Here is a 22,293-nt window from a genome sequence, read left to right on the forward strand (position 1 = left end):
AGACTTGTGCTCCAGAGCCTTTCCTAGCTTCATTGTCCTTCTTTGGACACATTCCATGATGGTATTAATGTACTTGAAAAACAGGATAGTCAGACAATGATTCTGTCTAGTCCTTCTACAGTTTCTGCAATACAAAGAAAGCCTTTAGATTCTGATTACTTATAATTCCTCTTGCTTCTTCATCTGTATCCATTTTAGTATTGTACAACCTTTTCCTTTCTCCCTTGAAAGCTCAGGCTTTGAATTTTAGCTTATACAGCAGCAGTGCAGCATGTAAGACTTCATGGTCTGAATTCCTGCTTATGTCCAGGCATATCAGTCTGCATCTTGATCTGTTTTAGTTCATCATCTCCCATGCATGCTGAGTCTCTGCTAAGAGAAAAATCTTTCTGCCTGTACACAGCAGTTATAGTTAAGGTGTTCAAGTAAAGACTCCTTTGTCTTAAGACATATTTGAGGGTTGACAGGATTTGACAGGATTACTGTCTTTTTGGTCCAGGGAAATAACTCACCTGTCCATCCTTCTCCCTTCACCAGATGTGCAAGAAATACTTGTGAAGAGGCAGGGTCAGGGAAGAATTTATTTTAATCCAAAGAGCAGATTTCATTTTCTACTGAAAAATGGGCAAACATTACATATATTTCCTTAGATGCTATGTAACCTTTTAGTATGTTGAGAGGAAAGATTATTTACATATTAAAAGTACATGAAGGAAAATGAGGCACAAAAATTACCTATCTTGGTCTTTGAAGTTGAGTTGGTTGCATTTAGTGGCATATTGGATAGATTACACAAAGTTGTCCCACTACCACCAGTAACAACATCCCACAGCCTGTAAAAACACATTCTGCTTTGCACTAACTCTCAGTTTTCCACAAGTTGCATTAGGAAGACAAGACTGCCTTTCCAAACAGGCATTTTGGTTGAATGTGTACCAGCAGTGTTGCACTACTGCATTATCAGGCAAACCACCAGTGATGATCAGCCTCAAAGATGCACTGCCAGAGAAAGCTCCCCCTGAGCCTGGTCACTGGGAGATTTGAGTAAATACAGCACAACCATACTGCACACACCATCCAGGGGTTTTCAGGCTGGGGCAGCCTCATCCACTAGGCAACTATTGTGTGGTGCAATAGAGCATGCACGAACCAGCTCAGACTTGAAACTACCTTCTACGTGTATTTGCAATATTTGCTACGCTGAACTAAAGCTTTTTTTTCCCTCTCTTTAAAAAACCTTTTTCTGTGGGGAAGAAGTCTTGGATGCACACAGTCCTGCTTTCCACGCTACTAAGATGATGTGTTTGAAGGAGTCTAACATCTGTTTTAATGGGATTGTCTCTTTTTGTAGTCTCTAGGAGGAAGGTGTAAGCAGTAGCTGATTATCTAAAGCAAGACAGTCTGTTCTGACATGTCTTGCTTGGGGCCCATCAGGGAAGGTGCTCCCTGTGGGCTGGTCTTTGAGCCCTGAGGCTCTGCTCTGAGACCAGACTGCGCTCAAAACTCAAACACACAAGATCTAGACAACACCACTAAAGCCCTCAGATGTAAGTACAAACTTGTTTTAGGAACCAGGGAAACCTTGGCTGCATGATTTCCTTTGGGGGAATTTAGCTGCTGCATTGCTATAATACATAAGTCATCTTCATCAGTCTTTCTTAGTTCAGGGAATTCTCAAATACATGGGGGAACTTCCTAAAGGTTAATTGTTTTCTTCCACCAAATCTGTAGAAATTTGTAATTTAAACTGGTTAACACCAACTATTAGTTACCAGTGCTGTAGGACATGGTTTTTTACTGTAGGCTGTAAAACCAATGCAATGAACATGAGCATTCTAATCACTTTTACGACGTTTATCAAATCTCTCCAGTAAAGCCTTCCATATGCTGCCTGGGATTGTTTGGTGCTTGCTTATGAGAGCCTGGACAGCAGCCTTGGTCTGAAAAGAGAAGAGAAATTTGCCTTTAAAACCTATTTTATACACGGGAGAAAAGTATAATCACTAAGTTCTCAGAGGTTCAAGAGGGAAAATTCACACATAGCTCTACTGTAAGAAGGAAGATAATTGTGTTTTATATTAACTAGCTGTCCTAATGACACATTTCTTGGAAAAGAAAGGAACAAAAACAATGACTGCATTTGGTAGGCTGAAATTATTGAGATTTATCAAATGTGCTCATTACTTAGTCAAAGTAGCTTTTAACATATTCAAACATTAAGTTTCTGCAACCTACCACCCCTGAAAATTTTCATCAAAAAAGTGATGGATAAAGCCTGGCTCACCTCATCTGATCTTATAGCTGACCTATCTTGGACAAGGAATTTGGAATAGGAATCTGTCTGTCCTTCCCAACATGAATGCTCCCATAATGTTATCATATGCAGTATGCACATAATAATAAAAGTCATAATACTCTTTACATGAGATTCAAATGAAAGTTTAGGAAGAGAATGAATACAATATTCTGTGTCTCTAAAAGAAATAAGAAATTATCTTCTTTTGTTTTCCCTCGTGTGTTTAAACTTGAAATAAGGGTAGTAGAATATCACTGCAAATATAAAAAAGGAGTAGCAAAACCTTTCCTGACAGATTCATGTCCTAACTCCTTTGCAGGGCAGGATCAGAGAGAGGTAAGCCAGGCCACTGCTCACGTCAAGCCTCATTTAAATTACCTTTTTTTATAAGTAATATCAGCCACAGAAGACCTAACTGTACTCCCACCAAAGTGGGTGGTGGTCAAAGGGGGCAGCCAAATGTTTGCCTTAGTAAGGCAAATCAATATAATGGGAAATTTCAATTTCACTTTTGCAGGTACACAAAATACTGTTCCCCTAAAATACAAGAATATCAACCACCATAAGGGCAGTCATATTGCTTCCAGCCTCCTAAAGGTGCTACGAGCAAACTCTACAGCTTGCTGGGCCTGTTCCCTTCTGACAGACCAAACCTGTCTTTCTGGTCTCACTTTTGTGAAGCTCAGCACAACCTACAGCAGACCCTTAAAAAGGAAAAAAGAAAACAAAAGAAGAAAAACTAGATTTGTTGCATCTTTTTGGGCACAGAACGGTGTTTTTTAATAAGTGATTTCTGATAGCTGATTTTTTTGTGTGTATTTCTAGGTTGTAGCAGATTTTTTTTTCTCATAAAATCCTCCTTTTACCTTCGATGAAAAATTTTAAAGCCGCATTTTCAGTTTAGCTTTATATTTTGAAAAATGCTTAAACTCTAGATCTATAAACACTTTTATGCTCTAATCACTAGGCATCACTAATTTCAGCAAACTATGGGTACTCAAAATATTTTTATATTTTGGATGCAACTTTTTAACATTTTCATTTTGACAATGAGACTGAAGCTCTTGAAGAATTTTGCTTCTAGACCCCAATGCTATTTGGTGAAGATTCTCAAAGTTATTGGTTATTTATTAAATTTATTTTCATAGTTACTGAAAACTGCACTTAAAACACAATTTACATCTATCAGTTATCATAATTATCAAAGTTATCAAAGGCATGGGAAGAACAAAGTTGACATAACTAGAAGACAGAGCTCATACATTTGGAAAGGATGAGGGCATCCCAATCAACTGTTACTATGTCAATATTTATTGGTAGATATTTGTACATTAAATGATCCCAAACTTCAGCTGCCCATAGGTGAACAAACTAGTAAAAGTGTATTGGTCTTTATTCAAGCATGCAAAAAACTGGTTTCAAGTGCACCTATAGTAGAGGGCAAAGTATGTAGTTGAATATTGCAAGGAGAGAAAACTTACCTTTTCAACTAATTCCTCTGCAGTTATATTTGGGTCATAAGGGATTGGCTGCCCAATGTATGTGCGAAATTTAACTGGAAGTCCTCCGTATGGAGGAGTAAAAGGCAATCGTGTGCTCTCATATAACTGTCTAAAAAATCCTGAAATGGTTTATGGGAGGAAAAAGTGAGATTATAGTCACAGTAAACACAATTCAAACATGAAATCTGATTAATGTAGAATACTTCTACTGCTTTATTTGATAGTTAGGAAGTTGTTACAGGTTGAAGCAAGTTGAAGCAATTGTCCACCAAAACAAAGTTTGATAGACTTAATAGACCAGAGAAATAAGTCAAATAGACCAGAGAAATAAGACAAATCACACACACAAACCAGTTATTCACAAGCTATTTCCAAATTTGAGCTACCTCTGACCCACAGCAAGTGTTAAAGGATCCAAAGCAAGCAAAAGTCTGAAAAGCAAAATCTAAGATAAAAGCAAGAAAAATCTGAGAGAAAAAAGATAAAACATTCAAAATACATAAAATATATTTTTAAGTTCTTACTTCTTTCTTTAAACATCCTATAGCCTTCACGGACATTTTGAGTATACATTGGAATGATGGGCTAAGGAAGTAGAAAAAAAAATTAAAAGGTTGAAATGTTATACCAGGTTTTAATTTCTGCTTTAGTGCTTGCTAATGCAGCTAAGAAACTCACTCAAATACAGAGGGTAATTACCAGTTAGTTAAATAGTAAACAAGGAATCTTGATTTTAAAAACACCAGAATAGAAATAAAATGCTATTTTTCAGCTGCCATAAACATCTGTTTTAAAGTCACTATGTGTAAATAAAATTACTGACACTGTACTAGGTTTTGTATAACTTCTTTATTATGTATTTACTGCAATATCACTGACTGGAACATAAAACCAATTTCCATGGTTTCTTTGTCTAAAGCTTTCATTGTGAGTGGTGAATAGGAAAGTATTCAGTTTGTGAAGTCTTGCAGAAAGCAAGCAGACATTCACGGCTGGCTCGTCTCATCTGCTTCTCAAATAGGGTCTAACTGAAGCAGTAATGTTTGTACAAAACTTCACTGGAAATTACTTCTGCAGATCCCTTAGACAAAAAAAGCAATTGTGTGTCCTCACTGACCTGGACTACACACCTTCTGAGGATTACAGAACCGGGTCACTTCATCTTTGTGACTGAAAAGAGACATGCTTGAGATACCTGCACTTGAAACAGTCATGCCTTACAGCCTGAGGTAAGATTTCGTAGTTTGTAGACAGACTGACAGTAGTTGTATCCATGTATGCAAAGATTTTTTTTCTCCTCTGTTGTCCCTTTTCCTCTTCCTGAAACTCTAATTTGAACAGGTTGTAGGAACAACTTGTCCAGAAGGTAATGAAAGAAGACTTTCCTACTGTTAAGAATCACTACTACAGAACAGAAGCTGCAGGATGAGAAAAAAACAAGCAGGAAAAATACCTAACTAGAGCCTACCAAATAACTCATAGGGATAGAAAGCATTAAAAGGAAAAAATACCTGAGGGAGAACAAAAGTATTAAACATGCATAAAGCTGTAATAGTAAACCTTTCAGAATGCAAAATTAAGGGAAACTGCTAGAAATAAACCCTTAAAAAGTAATCAGTAATGCCGTTTAAAAATATATAAGTACTGGACTCTAAAAATACTTAACTTTGTTTCAGCTATTAATTGAATACTGTACAGCTAAGATGTAAAATGTTTGAAACCTATCTGTCACACAAACAAAACACTTTAAATTTTAGGAATAGTACAAGAGAAACATATGGTAGGCTGTAAAGAAATCTGGTAACTACAGAAGTTACTCTCATATAATGATCAGCAACTGAGGTGCAGGGTAGGCAGCAACATTCAGTCCCTAATCTGGAAAACACAGGTATGCACATAAAATCTTACATTTCTAAAGCAGCACAACCAGATCTGCAGTAACCAACACATTTGTACTTGCTGTGCTGGAACTGAGCTGGGTCACTCCCAGCCAGCTTGAAAATCACAGAATTACAGGATAGTTGAGGTTGGAAGAGACCTCTGGATATCAGGTAGTCCAAACCCCTTGCCCATACATGAGAATTTTATAATTCATAGCTCCTGTTTATTTTTCACCTAACTCAGCTTAAAGGAATTTTTTGGCACAGGTAAAATTCGGGGATCTTCAGAAATTATGATCCCTCCCCATAGCCTGCAAAAACCAAGCCATAGACTGAGAGTATTTCTGAAAATCATGGATGAATTTGCCTGGGACAAATATAGGTCCTAGGGGTACATTGAGTCATAACACTAAATTGTAACACTGACTCCTGTTAAGCAGAGTAGTTACACAAAATGAAGTGGAAACCAAATGCAGAAACTTTGCAGGTAAGGACTGAAGCTGAAACTACCTTCCTTGTTTGCTTTTCTTCAACTTTTTCAGTGGAAGAACTATTGAACTTCTGTAATATTGTATGATGGATGGGAATGTCTATTCATATATAAAGTTGGTTTTGTCTTGAATTCTCCATTCAAGTAATCTGTGACAGGTTATTAACCACAATGTAGTCATTTTGATAAAGTGTGTGTAGTTCTTTGTTTGAGGGCTACACTGTATGTAGAGAAACTTTTAAAATACCCCTATAATTCTATCTTGCTTTTATTCATGATATCTGAGTAATTATTAGCAAACTTATATTCATTGCTACATAATAGAACAAGCTCTGATATCTGGATGAGTCTATCCCTGGTGTATTTGTTTTTTGTGGCCAGATTTTGGTAGAGGAGGAGCTACAGGGGTGGCTTCTATAAGAAGATGCCAGAAGCTTTCCCTGTGTCTGGCAGAGCCAATGCCAGCTGGCTCCAGGATGGATGAGCTGCATGCCAAGGCCAAGCCCATCAGGAATGATCAAAACACCTCTGTGATAACATATTTAAGAAGGAAAAATATTATTGTGCATACGTAATTGCGGACAGAGAAGAACAAAGTGAGAAAATGTGAGAGAAGCGACCCTGCAGGCACCAAGGTCAGTGTGGAAGGAGAGGAAGGAGATGCTCCAGAGCAGAGATTCCCCTGCAGCCCAGGGTGAGGCAGCTGTGCTCCTGCAGCCCACAGAAGACCCCAGCAATGCAGAGATCCACCCATGGAGGAGGCCCACACCAGAGCATGGATGCCTCAAAGAGAGCTGTGTAGCTGCAGGAAAGCAGTGCAGGAGCACAGGCAGGGGTCTGCAGACCCAAAGAGAGAGAAGCCCATGCTGGAGCAGGTTTCCTGGAAGGACTTGTGACCCTAGGGGGGACCCTCGCTGGAGCAGGCTGTGCCTGAAGGACTGCACCCTGTGGAACAGTGACTCGCATATTCATGGAGAGCCTGTTGCCCAGGGGATGGACTCAATTTGAAGTTCGTCTTCTGTGGTATGGAGCCCATGCTAGAACAGGAGAAGAACTCCTCTCTCTGAGCAGTGGCAGAAAAAACAAACTGGCCATGATCCCCATTCCCCATCTGCCTGTGCCACTGCAGGGAAGGAGGTAGAGCCAAGGGAGAAGGGAGAGGTGGGGAAGAGGTGTTTTTAAGAATTTTACTTTACTTCTCATTGTCTTGATCTGATTTTGTTGCTAATAAATGCAACTAATATCCCTAAGTTGAGTCTGGTTTTCTCATAATGGTATTCAGTGAGTGATTTCTCCCAGTCTTTATCTCAGCCCTTTGTTTTATTTTCTCTCTCTCTGTCCACTTGTGGAGGGCAGTGATAGAGAGGCTTTGATGAGTGCCTGGCATCCACTACACCCCAGTCTTTGGTCAAGCAGGAAGACTAGTCTAGCCAGTATTCAAAAGGGTGCAGCAAGAACAAATAATCAAACTTGAAATGTGTCAAAAGATGGGATCCAGTGACTACTGTGGACCTAACTTTATATAAGAAATTATATATCAGGTTAATATTGCCCCCTCTCCTGTTAAATGCACAGCAGTTCCCTTTTTGTTTGTTGTTTTTTTAGTGTTTAATTATCTAAGGTTTGTCTGATTGCAGATTTCCAGAAAATACCAATGATGCCCAAAGTTCAATGAAGCTTGCAAGCTAATTACAGCAATGTCCATCATGCAGGGATCTAATCAGACTTCCTGATCATAAAATCCCATAAAACTGAATGAGGGTAATAAAAAGAGATATAAGAACTTCCAGCACTGTAAAGGTAAGTCCAGGATAGTAGCTGTGAAAGGATAATATACTCTCTCTGCCCTCCTGGTAACAGTCCTGCATCGTGCCTGTTTTACCAAACATTATGCAAAGGACCACAGACTCTTTCACACTGCAAGAATCTTACCCTCAAAGAATACCCAATTCAATAAATAAAATTTTTAAAACCCCCATCAAGAACCAAACTCAAAATCTGTCATGAAAAGGAGGTAACAATTTTATGTACTACTATTCAGTTACTTCCACGTGCTTCTATATTATGGAAAACTAGTAGAATTAGGAGAATTACTGGCAAGGATTCTTGTGTTGTCTTTTGATGAAGGTGGCAATCTATGTAAGGGCACTCAGAGTTTTTAATTCAATTTCTATTTAAAAATCCAAAACCTGTTACATTGCCTTACTGTAAGGTTCCATGTGAAAGGAGAACATATGGCAAAAATTTTTCCAGATGTTTGAAGTAGCTTGAAAAACAGAGATGAAAGCAAAATCAATAGAAATCTCTCAAGTTTTGAAAGTGACAACTCTTTCTAACTGTTTCAGCATATAATTCATTTAATACATAGGAAGACTATTAGGGAACTCAAGACGCCCATGTGAAACCCATGACTGAGTTTATCCCATTCACATTCTGATACTTTCCCAGTAGTGGTGGTGTACAGGCCCACAAAGCATATGAAGTATTATGACTAACATTTACTCTTTTGAGAAAAAGGACAGGAAACAGAACAGAAGCACCTAAAACCTGATTTTTTAAAAGCCACATTAGACAAGATGTGGAAACAGGATTCCAGACCTAAAATTATTTTATCCATTGGGTAAATGTCCCTAATTTTATTCTAGTGTTTAATTATCTCCCCACAATAATTTAGAGTTACAAAGAAATATTTGCCTGAAGCATACATTTTGCACCTTCAGAGCCTTTGTACTAGGAGCCATAGCACAAGAGACCAAAACAAAGTTTGAGAAGCAACAAATCAGATGAGGTGCAAAAGCAATATAACTGCATAAAAAGGGATGTTAAGAAATTAAAGTTTCATGGGAAGAACTCAACTCCCTGTACAGCTTCTCCTATATAGACAGAAAACTTTATGTGGAAGATCAAAAAGCACTGCAAATGATGAGATATTCATAAGAATGTGAGGAAAAAGTGATGGTTGTGCAGTTCATGAGAAAGCAGCAGAAAGTGCATGGCAGAACAGATAAAGTCTGGATTTGCACCAGTATTGTCAGACACAAAAATCACTAGGTATGCTAAGTCAAAATTAAGGCAGAAAACTTGTGTCTCGAAGTGGTGATGATGAGGAGCAGCAGTTAGGAAAAATACAGAGTTGCTGCTCTTTCAGCTGCATGCCATCCCAAATAGAATAATTTTCCAGAGACTGTATCAGAAAAACAGTCTGCCACATAGACTTAGATACAAGAAGTCAGAGATAGTGGTAGAAGGTTGTATTTGTAGATCATCGTCCGTATGGAAACTAACTGAAACCTTGGCCATGAGTACATTGGTGGAGTGCAAATCAAGAGAAGAACATATCTAGAGGATGCTGAGAATCTGACACCCACACTGAACACATTTCAGTGCTCTGTTTTTATCTAGAACTAATTCTTGTTTGGCACCATTGACTGAAGACCAATGGAGAGTATTAGATTCCAATTTTGGTTTAGTTTCAGCCAGAAGGAATGCAGCTCCAGTATTCTAACATGTTCTTTGATGTGAATGAAAGCACGGTGAGGGAAATGCACAAACTGCTTCAAAAGTGCACACGATTCAAACTCAGACACTGATGTAGACACACCTTGAGTTAGTTGATGTAATCTTTCACAAACATGATGAAAAGTAAAGGAAAGGACAAAATCCTAGACCCTCACAGGATAAATGAAAAGAAAGATAAAATAATACATTAAAGAACCATAAGGAAATGACTGGATATGTTGAAGTAAGATAAAGATGTAAGTCTATTAGGATAAGAAAAAAAGAATGAAACCTTAGGGCAGAATGGAGAAGGACCATAGTGAAGATTATTGAAATACAATCAAGATGAAACACTGGATGCCTGCATGATGGAACTGCAGACATGGAACCACAGATATGGATGCTTTGAAACAAACAGTCAGGGAAAAGTTTGACAGTTCCACAAAACTCTTGCTCCTTGTGAATGAAATATGCTTGAGGAAAGCAATGGGAAAAGAAAATGAAATCTTTATTTCCCAACCATTTTTCCTGGAAGATTTTCCAACAAATGCTCCTAAGTTGCATTTTATAATGAAGCAGATATGCAGAAAGCATAAACTGGGTTTGGTAATGTATGGCACTCACCACTTTTGCTTCTAGAGCGACTTGAGCAAAGCCTTTTCGATTTCCCCACATCAGCTGATAACTTTCATCACTGAACAGCGCCTCTCGAACTCCACCTGGTGAGATGGACACCAAGTATCCTTTCTTCAGGGCAACAAGACACTCCTCCCTCGTACCTGGTATGACACCCGTCACAGCCAACAGTAACCTAAGTCCTGAAATAAATACGGAGCAAAAGTACATTTAATATAACAATATATACCCCAAATATATTTGCATGGAGGAGCCAGATTACAACTAAATTAATATCTAGTAGCTATATATTTATATTTATATATTTAGGCTAAGACAAATTTTTATGAAGGAAGTAAGACACCTACAGAATAAATGCTGGCAAAATGAGAAATACCTGACAATATTTTTGCCCAAATATTATGAAGATGAACCATATTGTCAGGAACGCTTCAATTAAAAAATGCTTCCACATGCAATATTTCATAATTATCAAACAAATTATGTAAACAAAACTTGTGGGTCATAGCAAGAAATCAGAAAATAAGCATCTATTCCTCTCTCCTTCTTTTTACATATTTTAATACAGAAAAAAGAACCAGTACAATAAAGATTGGTACAAAAATAAATACTTGACAAGCAGCTATTTTTGGTCTTCTTTTAAAATGTGATATTTAACATTTTAAACATTGAGGTTTTGAGCTGTTTAATTGAGTATTTTGTGGTTAAATTGCAAACTATGTGGATCAAATTCATGCATCTCATGAATGAATTCACCACAGTGAATCTCCTTCTTCTGTTTCCATAAATGGGATTTCTCTAAAGGACAGATTAAGAACCATAGAAGTACTCTATGATTTCTAATATTATCTTCATATTTAAAATATATCTGTTTGGAACTCTGATAGAAAGCAAACAAGCATTTCCGCAAACTTCAAATTCCCTGTTCAAAAAGCAGAGTTTGAAAATAATTTTTTTATATTAATAAGTGGAAGCAACAGCTCTGATGGAACTGGACTGACAGAAGTCTGCAACAAAAACTTTGGAAGGCAAGATAACACAGTGCTGAATCCTGTAATTTAGCTGTATTTAATCTTATTCAAGGTATCATGCTTAATAGATCTTTCTGTCAAAGACAGATGTTAACTTTGTTTAATCCTTTTTTGAACTCATATGTTTCATCCTAAAGTCAGGAAGATCATATTGTTATTAAGCAAAGAGGTTCTTCATTTTCTTGGCTTTAAAACTTATGAGAATTATAATGTATCACATGAAAATATTATCACTTCTTATTCCCCTTTTCTAGGTCTCACAGAATTTTTTATCCCTCAGCCATGCAAGGCTTCTGTCTGATGTCCTAGCTCTTCAAAGGAAGCCATACCACACCTCTGAATCATCTTTGACCTTTTTTTTTTGTTACTTTATTATTTAACAGCTATTCTGAGATGGAGAGACTTATTAATTCACAAGAAGAAATCTCCTGTTAGTGTAATTAATCCTGCAAATAAACTGAACTGAGGTCTAGCATATGCTCATGAGAAATCTTTAAAGAACTCATCTGTGAAGTGTAACATTTCTTCACAAAAAGTAAGCAGAGTAGAGCAAAAGAAGGTTAGGGAGGAATTTCACTTTTAGCCACATCTTCTACTAATGCAGTGGGGAGGTCTAACTTCAATTATTTGTCGTCTTTCTTACCAGATGTCATTTTATAGCCTTTTTGAAGGCTGACACAGCATTTGCCACCTTTTGTTGTTCTAGCATAATGAAATCAATATGTTATGTACACACCAGTAGTCCAGGAACTGCCCAGCTGAGAGTGTTGCTTAGTCCTAACAAATGTGTATTTTATATTTGTAATAAAAATATGTGCTAGGTGATAGTGGAACCCTGGAAAAAGTTAAAGATAGAATCTAAAATGTTAGGCTTTGTGCTTTCCCAGATCAACTGCACCTGCATAAGCAGTATGATAAATTATATAATTGTTAGATGTGATGATTGTTTAGTAATTAAATGTAATTATTATATAACCATAAGAAGAATAGTGAGAAACTATGTTGGAAATTCAGAGAGGGGCTAAATTTATGTATACAATAGAACAATATAAGTTTAATAATTAACATGAAAGTTATGTAATGATAGAGTATAAAACATGATCATTTCGGATGTATGGTCGGAGTCAGATTTGGGTTGAATATACCCCGATTCCCAGAGCTCTTAATAAAAAGCACCGCATATAATCGCTCCGTGATTATGTGTTTTTGAACGCTAACATTTTGGTGACCCGAAGATGGGACCCTTGTGAGTGCTGCTGACCGAGTTCGCGACTCGATCACGCTCCAGCCGGCACCGAGGGATTCTCGGGGAGCCCATCAGCCGCGACCGCTTCCGCCGCTCACAAACGTCCCCGGGAGAAAGGTAAGGTGCTTTTTACTTTGGTTTGGATGCCTGCCAATAAGACGCAGTGAAAGCTACGCTTGGTTGGGCTAAAGGAATTCCTGTTGGTGTAAGCCTAGGCACCGTTCCGTAAGACAATCGCGAAAGCATTGCGGGTTCGGCATTTGTGGTATTTCTGAAATGGAGAAACTTACAGGGATTTTGGGCAGTAACACCCCTATCCCGCAAAATTCTCCTTTGGGGTGCTTATTAGCACATTGGAAACAAGGTAACTTTGGGGAAGGATTACGTAAAACTAAGTTGATTGATTATTGTAATTCATGGTGGCCAGAATATGCCTTGGAGAACGGTGAAAAATGGCCAAAATACGGTACTCTGCAATATAACACTATTTCGCAGTTAATGTCGTTTTGTAAACAAGAAGGAAAATGGGATGAAGTCCCATATGTTGATCTGTTTTTCTACTTACGGGGAAAGCCAGAATGGCAGAATGAATGTGGATTATTAATGGTTAAAACATCTGCAAAGTGTGGGGTTTGTGAGGAACGTTGTTTAGAACACTTGGCGTTAAGAGAAAGCTTGAGTAGAGAAAATTATACAGGTATTGATTTACAAGTAGCTCCAATAGGAAGAAGAGAACCTAATCCTATCCCACCTGTTTCATCTGTCCCTATCCCACTACCTGCTCCTCACCCACCTACCCCTGAACCTGTCTCATCTAATACACCTTTCCCTCTTTATCCTCCTCTCCCATCATCACCTGATCCCTCTTCCTCGGAAGATGAGCAAAACCTAACTGTGATAGAAAAGGGAAAGAGGTATGCGAGTGAAAAAGATAGCAATGGTAATGAATCAGTGACCTCAATAGCTCATAGAACCCAGGGTCGGGCAAAGCTTGCTCCAGTTGTGCATAGAGATGGCATAAGGAAACAAAAACGGACTGTGATTGCCCCCTTGCGACAAGGTGTCGGAGTGGAAGGGCCAGTATTTGTAAAAGTGCCTTTTTCCCCGGCAGACTTAGTCATTTGGAAACAGTCAGCCGGAACTTATAGAGAAAATCCTGATAAAGTGGCACGTGGTAGTAAAAATGGTTATGAAAATGCAAAATCCTGACTGGGATGACATACAGGTGATATTAGATACTCTGATGGATTCTACTGAAAAAGAAATGGTACTTAATGCAGCCAAAGAGAGGGCAAGAGAAGATATTAGAAATGGGCTTGTAACAGGGAACTTAGATCTGAATTTCCCAATTGAGGATCCAAATTGGGACCCTAATTTATTGTGTGATATGAGGAGATTACGGAAATACCAAGAGTGGATCCAAATAGGAGTTCAGAATGCTGTACCCAAAACTATAAATTGGTCCAAACTATATGAGGTTCGACAGGAAAAGAAGGAATCTCCCACTGCATTTTTGGAGAGGCTTAAGGAGGTAGCAAGGAAATATACAGACCTCCAAATGGATACAGAGCAAGCAAAGGTTCAGCTCGCTCTCATATTCTTGGGCCAATCACAGGATGACATTCGTAGAAAATTGCAAAAATTAGAAGGGGAAGAATTAAGGAAATTGGATAAGTTACTCGAGGTTGCCTGGAAGGTATATAACAATCGGGAAAAAGAAGCTAGTAAAAGGCAGCAGCAGAATCTTTTGGCAGTAATACAGGGGAGAGGGAACCCAAATTTCAGGGCGTGTAACAGGAATGGTCAGGGTAGGAGACCAGTTACCCAGGGGTTAAGCCTGAATCAGTGTGCATATTGTAAGCAGGAGGGGCATTGGAAGCGAAATTGCCCAAGTTTGAATAACCAGTTTGACCAGGGCAATCAGTTCCAGCAGGCTACCAAGGAGATGGTCCTGGGGGAGTATACCAGCTGACTAGACGTAGAACCAGTAGAACAAGTTAAGGAACCTGTTGTAAATATACAGTTAGGGCATAAAGAGGTCAGATTTCTAATAGATACGGGAGCTAGTTTTTCTGTATTGAATGATTTGGAAGGACAAATTGGGGACAAGGAAACGACAATAGTCGGCGCTACAGGGAAAGAGGAAAAATGGCCTTTCCTGCAACCCCTAAATTTGTGCTTTGGAAACAAGATCATAACACACGAATTTTTATATGTACCTGAGTGTCCAATTCCGCTTTTAGGGAGAGATTTGCTAGCAAAACTTGATGCGGTAATAACCTTTGAAAATGGAGAGCTTATAATGAAAATACCTGAATCAAAGACGGGACAGATATTAATGATCAAAGAAAAACCTGTCACCTCTATCCCTAGGGAGGTAGAAGATGCAGTGATTCCCTCTGTATGGGAGACGGATATACCAGGGAAATCTAAATTGGCACAACCAGTGCATGTAGAGTTAAAAGAAGGGGCAAGGGTTGTACAAGTCAAACAATATCCCATAAAACCAGAAGCACGGCAAGGAATAGTAAAGATTATTGAGAAATTCTTGAAATACCGAATTTTAGAAGAATGTGAATCAGAATTTAATACACCAATATTTCCAGTAAAGAAGCCAAATGGTGAATATAGATTAGTGCAGGATTTGAGAGCAATAAATAAAATAACAAAGGACATTTATCCAGTGGTAACAAATCCTTATACATTGCTAACATCCGTAAAGGAGATATATAAATGGTTTACCGTAATTGATTTAAAAGATGCCTTTTTCTGCATCCCCCTTGACAAAGAAAGTAGGAAACTGTTTGCCTTTGAGTGGGAAAACTCAGGGAACGGAAGAAAGACCCAGCTCACCTGGACACGACTCCCACAAGGCTACAAGAACTCGCCGACCCTATTCGGAAACCAACTGGCAAAGGAACTGGAAATTTGGACTGAAAATGGGCAAGTACCAAGAGACCAATAATTATTGTTGCAGTATGTTGATGATATACTAATAGCTACAGAAGAAAGAGCAACCTGTATAAAGGTAACCATTGAGATTTTACATTCACTGGGGATGGGAGGCTATAAAGTATCCAGAGGAAAGGCACAAATCACACAACAGACGGTGATTTACCTGGGATGTGAAATTTCACAAGGGCAACAAAAACTAGGTACTAATCGTATCCAAGCTATTTGTGCTATTCCAGAGCCCCAGAATTTACATGATCTGCGAATCTTCCTCGGGATGGCAGGATGGTGTCGCTTGTGGATCATGGACTATGGACTGATTGCAAAACCCCTGTACAAAGCTCAGAAGATGCAGCCATTCACCTGGGGCAAACCACAGAAAGAAGCCTTCCTAAAATTAAAGGAAGCACTGACAACTGCTCCAGCATTTGGGTTACCTGATCTGTCTAAAGATTTTCAGCTATTTGTACATGAAAGGCTGCGCCTAGCACTAGGAGTCCTGACCCAATGTCTGGGAAGCTGGAAAAGGCCGGTGGGCTACTTTTCCAAACAACTCAACAAGATAAGTGCCGGGTGGCCCCCATGTCTGCGGGCAGTCGCAGCTACTGTGATCCTGATACAAGAAGCCAGGAAACTTACTATGGGAAGGCACATAGATGTCTATGTACCACACATGGTAACCACTGTCTTAGAACAAAAGGGGGGCCATTGGCTGTCTCCCAGCAGAATGATGAAATTCCAGGTAGTCCTGACTGAGCAGGATGATGTCACATTAAAAACAACTAACCTTTTGAATCCAGCTTTGTTCCTAGGTACCACAATTGAAGAAGGCCCATTGGAACACGACTGTGTAGAAGTAATAGAGTACACCTATTCAGCAAGAGAAGACCTGAAAGACGTCCCACTAGAGCAGCCGGAGTGGGAGCTGTTTACAGATGGGAGCAGCTTCATGGAAAACGGAACCAGATACGCTGGATATGCGGTAACAACAGTCAATACAGTAGTGGAGGCAAAGGCATTACCACCAAATACATCTGCCCAGAAGGCAGAACTGGTTGCTATTACCAGGGCACTAGAATTAAGTGAAGGGAAAAAGGTAAATATCTGGACTGCCTCAGAATATGCTTTTGGAGTGGTGCATGTACACGGAGCACTGTGGAAAGAAAGAGGACTGTTATCTTCTTGGGGTATGCACATTAAACATCAGGATGCAGTCCTGCAATTGATAAAGGCAGTACAAAAACCTGAACAAGTAGCAATCATTCACTGCAAAGCACACCAATCAGGAAACTCCAAAATCTGTAAGGGAAATCGAAAGGCAGACTGGGCAGCCCGACAGGTTGCTCAAAAGGCACAAACAACAATGGCATTGATACCTTTGAAGCCTAATGTATCCCAATTCAATTTGCCTCCAAAACCAAAATATTCAGTAGAAGATGAGAGACTGGCACGTTTGCTAAATGCACAAAAGAATTCAGAGGGATGGTATGTAACTGCACAAGGACAAATAGTAGTACCCCCCTTGATAATGAGAGAGGTTCTACAAATTAAACATAACGAATGTCACTGGGGAGCAGAGGCATTGGTAAAATTGCTAAAGCAGAGTTTAATTTTAGTACGGATGTTAACAATGGCAAAATCAGTAATGTCAAAATGTGATATCTGCTTGAAAAACAACCCAGTGGCCAGGCGACAGGCGCAGCTAGGAAGAACTCAGGAATAGAGCCAGGAGACTATTGGCAGGTAGATTTTGTAGAGCTACCAAGGACTTGAGGATACAAATACCTGTTAGTGGGGGTTGACACATTCTCTGGGTGGCCAGAAGCCCTTCCCTGTTGCACGAACCAAGCAAAGGAAACAGTTAAGTGGTTACTACAGGAGATTATTCCCAGGTTTGGGGTACCCCTAGGGATATCATCAGATAGGGGACCCCATTTTATAGCTACAGTAGTAAGAGAGGTAAGTAGATTGCTGGGGATAAATTGGGACCTCCACACACCGTGGAGACCCCAGTCAAGTGGACAGGTAGAGAGGATGAATCAGACACTAAAAAGGCAAATCAGTAAAATGTGCCAAGAAGCCAAATTGCAGTGGCCGCAGGCTTTGCCAATAGCACTGTTGAGGATTCGGATAAAGCCTAGGAGTGGGATGTCTGTCAGTCCTTATGAGATATTGTATGGGAAACCATATGAATCTCCTGAGCCTAACCCTAATGTACATGTCACAGGAAAGCAGGAAGTGTATAATTATGTTCTGTCTCTTGGGAAAACTTTAGCCGGGCTGAGAATGTAATGATCGGATTAGTCAAAGATTTTGCCAAAATGCAAAACACCGGCTGAATAACTGCCTGTCTGCCAATACCAAAGGCAGCAGGAGACCCAGTAACTTGGGGAATCATAACATCAAAACTACCTGAAATACAAAAGAACAAAACAATTACATGTAAACTGGTACCCGAATCGAGGCAAGTTACAGAAACAACTCTGGGATGGGAATGTGAGGCCAAGGATAAGAAAGATCAGATAGAACCTTGGGACAGTGAGTATTCTTCAAAGATTCCAATATATGGCAAACAGCCCTTGGTGTATTAAGTGGGAAGGCCCCGAGAATGAAACAGATCCAGCAATAACGAACACTGACACTAGTAGCAGAACGAGGGCAGACAAAGTAAGTTGGTGGGCATGTAATAAAACTTACGACTGCACTTCAGATGATGAAGAGATAAAACAGATGCCACCCCTGGCAATTGCCCTACAAATTGGTTGTGCTTGCAGAGGGATCAAACATAAACAAGGCAAAGTGAATTATAAAGCAGTTATAGGGTGTACCAGGATTACAATCCAAGGTCCAGGACAATTTGTATGGGCAGCAAGTGATGGTACCTGGACAACACATCTGCCTATAGACGGGAAAGTAAAGGAGATTACTTTAGGCCTGCCAACCTTATGTCCAATTTGGAAAAAGTCCCCATTTAATGGAAAACATGAACTTCTGCAGATAAGAGCAAGACGAGAAGTTCTAGACAATGAAAATCCAGATGACACTTGGCAAGAACCCTCTAGTGGAGTGAAATTTGGATGGGCCCTAGAGTCATTGCTTGGTCCTATAGCAAACTATAAGAGCAGAGAGATGCTGTACAAACTTACAGGTCAGGTAGGTAGACTGGCAAGAGTCACCCGGGAAGGATTTAAAGAATTAAATATACAATTACAAGCCACCACAAAAATGACTTTACAAAATCAACCTAGATATGTTACTCCTGAAAGAGCATGGAGTATGTGGATTTTTAAAGGGACAAGTTGATCATTGCTGTGTTCATATTCCAAATGTAACTGCAGATGTAGAATATGACACCAATCAGTTGAAACAAATAGATCATGAAGCACAAGAAGAGCAAAAGGATTTGGCTACAAGCTGGTTAGGAAAAAATCTTTAAAGGATTGGGGTAGAATGTGAGTTCATGGATTAAATCTATCATTGAGAGTGTGATAATCTTACTAATTGTATTCTTAGCAATTTGGTTAGTTTACAGCATCTTAAAGGGAGAGATACAGAAGAAAACATCCTGGAACCAGAGGATAATAAAGGCACTAACACGAGATCCACGCCCACCATCTTCTGGTTCTCCAGTTCGTAACAGCATCCACGACAACCTTTACATCAACCCTGGATTTGAAGAACCAAGTACGAACTGAGGAATAAAGGACTGTATTAAGTGAAAACATTTACACCTATAGTGAAGTGAAAATGCTTTCAAAGGGGGGAGAATGATAGTGGAACCCTGGAAAAAGTTAAAGATAGAATCTAAAATGTTAGGCTTTGTGCTTTCCCAGATCAACTGCACCTGCATAAGCAGTATGATAAATTATATAATTGTTAGATGTGATGATTGTTTAGTAATTAAATGTAATTATTATATAACCATAAGAAGAATAGTGAGAAACTATGTTGGAAATTCAGAGAGGGGCTAAATTTATGTATACAATAGAACAATATAAGTTTAATAATTAACATGAAAGTTATGTAATGATAGAGTATAAAACATGATCATTTCGGATGTATGGTCGGAGTCAGATTTGGGTTGAATATACCCCGATTCCCAGAGCTCTTAATAAAAAGCACCGCATATAATCGCTCCGTGATTATGTGTTTTTGAACGCTAACATAGGGACACTTCAATTTGAACAGTACCCTCTTACTTATTTCTTAAAAAAAGAAGTCTCCCTTGCAAGATTTCGCTAAACTTTCTCCTTTTTTGAGGGTACTCTTAAAAGCCAATCAATCATCTTTTGATGACTTCTTACTTCCAATGTGCTCAGTACAACACAGTATTTACTAAATAGGACTTAAGAAAATTATTGTAATCTTCTCAAGTCCTACTTAAGAAAGGACACTTTCTAGGAGTGCCTGAATATGGTTTTGGCATCAAATTTACTTGAGTTTATAATACTTGTTTTCAGGAAAACTCTGTTTTCCCAAGAGTGTCCTTCTAAATAGCTTCCTCTATTCTCTATTTTAAAACAGCTTTCAATATTAGTGGCATAAAGGTGCCTTAAAATAATTCCCCTGCTATTCCTTCTGGACACTTTTTTACGCCTTGTCTTTCTAAAATTGAATTATTTTTCCTTCTCTGTGTCTTCTCCTGACCAGTCAGCACTAAGTCAATAGTAGAGTCCTATCCAGCACTTTCTACTGAGGCATGACATTTAATCCCAAAAGGATTATTAATCTCTATTTGCTTGCTTTGGAGGGTTTACCAATGTTTACTGAAAAGACAGGATAATGCTACTCTGTTTGTCCTATTACATCTATCAACTTTTAGTTTAAAAATCTAAAAGCATTCTTTTAGTTTAAAAGCTCTCTTTCAAATATAGTAAATGTAAAGTTCACCAAAACTAGGACAGGTTTTGAATCCAAGAAGCTTAAATACAAGAGAACAGGTTCCTACCTGGTAAACGAAACACAAAATGATCAGCTACTGACAGGCAAAGTCTTTTCTTCCACAGAAACAGCCTAGACAAAAAGTAAAGGTAGTCTATAGGAATAGCTCCATGGTAATAGACAAGAATTCCTGGTCCTTCTGGGAGGTTTTTCACACCATGAAGCTCATAACCTGTTTGGGATGGAAAGCAGTACACTGACAATGATATCTGTAAATCATCCGGCACTTTAGATAAAACTTTTTACTTTGTTAAGTGACCTTCAGAGACTTGTGAAAGCCTCTGTAGTATCTTTCAAAATAATTAAATTCTGGATGGATCTTTTGGTCAATAGCACAAAGAAAGTCCCTCAGACACCACAGCATATCACTAGACTGATTTGTTGGTCAATTTAATCATGAGATCAGACTTGAACCTGACATTTTTCCCAGTGAAGGAACTAAAGTAATTATTTCCTATTAGGAGCTTTTTGTAAATAGTACAATAATAAAAATAAAAAAATTAGTAACTAGCGTGAAAATGTTTCATTTTCAGAAATAGTGGCTGACAGTCTGCATACTTTCATGAAATCTGGAAGTATGAATGTCCGTCCTGTGTCAATGAGAATGAAGAGTTTGGTATTTTCCATAATTAAGTTTTTCTCTTTTAGAGAAAGTGAGATGTTTAAATTGAAACCATTCTCTTTAAGAATCCCAAAGAGAGGTTCTCTCCACAGGAGTTAAATATATTCACTTCACAGTGGGAGGGAATTTCCTCACAGACATGAACTTCTATGAATCCTTATCATGACTCTTCCAACATTTGGTTTAGGTTTCAGGTGGAGCCAGACTAAAAGGGTAATGTATACAAAGGCTTGGGAAAGACACAGCTTTTGCCAACTAAGAGCTCTGTTCCACCTTGTCTGCCTTCATTTCCATCCCTGCTACATCTCTTGCCATGAGCCATTTGGATGGAATTGGAGCAGGCAGTATCCTAGGAGCACGTGGAGAAAGTTTTATACTGCAGGCTGTTCAAAGAAGCCATACAAAGTATAATAAATGTGACTTATTTGCATCCATATGGAAGAAAAAAATTAAAACTTCTGTGTATTTACCACTTATTGTAATTCAATACTTCAAACAAGTCCTGTTGTACTTACCATGCCATATTCTTGCATATATATCCCAAAAGCCTGCTATAGTTTTTCTTACACCATTCCAAACATCACTCAAGGGATCTGCTTTTAACTCATTGTTCCTCTGATATATTAAAAGCAAAATATTAGTAAGGTAAATGAAAAAGACAATTGTTAAAGGAACTATAAAAAAAACTAATATTGCACTAATTGTCAGTGAAGCAATGATCAGATGAAAAATGTATTTCTTCAGGAGCTCCACAATAGTCCATTCTTCCAATGCATAGAAAAGGCAGCTGAGGCTGGTCATTGGTAACTGTCCTGAAGCACAGGATTCTTTTCTACCTAGCATGTCCTGCATGGAGAAGAAAAAAAACAAAACAAAACAAAAAAAAAAAAAAGCTGTAGTTTCTCAATTTGGGAAAAAAGGTATCTGTAAATACCCCTGATCCTTATTTGGCACAACCCAGGTTCAAACATTTTGTGTCTCTCTGTCATGCTAGGATAGCTGCTGGCTAAGAGATTGTCCATGTATTTATGGAAGAGGCGCTGAAACAAGAAGGACCGGAGTTCAACAAAGCCTCAGGATCCCTGCAACATGGCTGATCAGATAATTTCTCTCAAAAGAGAGTAAGTGAATAGTATTTTTAGCAGGGGAGTGAGCAGCTGAAGGGACAGCAGCAAAACCAAGGCAGTCATGGCTTCTTC

At 38.8% G+C, this 22,293-nt stretch overlaps 1 protein-coding gene across 1 annotated transcript; it reads right to left on the minus strand.

Annotated features, from left to right (window-relative positions):
• Nucleotides 1-578: 578 nt before the first annotated feature.
• On the minus strand, nucleotides 579-21,937 carry LOC132077145 (transmembrane protein 68-like). Its single transcript, XM_059478643.1, has 6 exons — nucleotides 21,610-21,937; nucleotides 20,480-20,644; nucleotides 10,291-10,484; nucleotides 4,323-4,383; nucleotides 3,778-3,917; nucleotides 579-1,940 (listed from the first exon to the last, which is right to left on the minus strand). The coding sequence occupies exons 1-6, from the start codon at nucleotides 21,935-21,937 to the stop codon at nucleotides 1,836-1,838; spliced, it is 993 nt and encodes a 330-aa protein (XP_059334626.1). The 3' UTR covers nucleotides 579-1,835.
• Nucleotides 21,938-22,293: the final 356 nt, after the last annotated feature.

This window comes from Ammospiza nelsoni, chromosome 1, assembly GCF_027579445.1.
Source record: "Ammospiza nelsoni isolate bAmmNel1 chromosome 1, bAmmNel1.pri, whole genome shotgun sequence".
Taxonomy (NCBI): Eukaryota; Metazoa; Chordata; class Aves; order Passeriformes; family Passerellidae; genus Ammospiza; species Ammospiza nelsoni.

Coding starts and splice junctions, on each gene's coding strand:
- LOC132077145 (XM_059478643.1), bottom strand. CDS start 21,937: ATGCTAGGTAGAAAAGAATCCTGTGCTTCAGGACAGTTACCAATGACC. Junction 20,645..21,609: donor ATATGCAAGAATATGGCATG/GTAAGTACAACA, acceptor CATCCCAAACAG/GTTATGAGCTTCATGGTGTG. Junction 1,941..3,777: donor CAGAGGAATTAGTTGAAAAG/GTAAGTTTTCTC, acceptor TTCTCTTTTCAG/ACCAAGGCTGCTGTCCAGGC.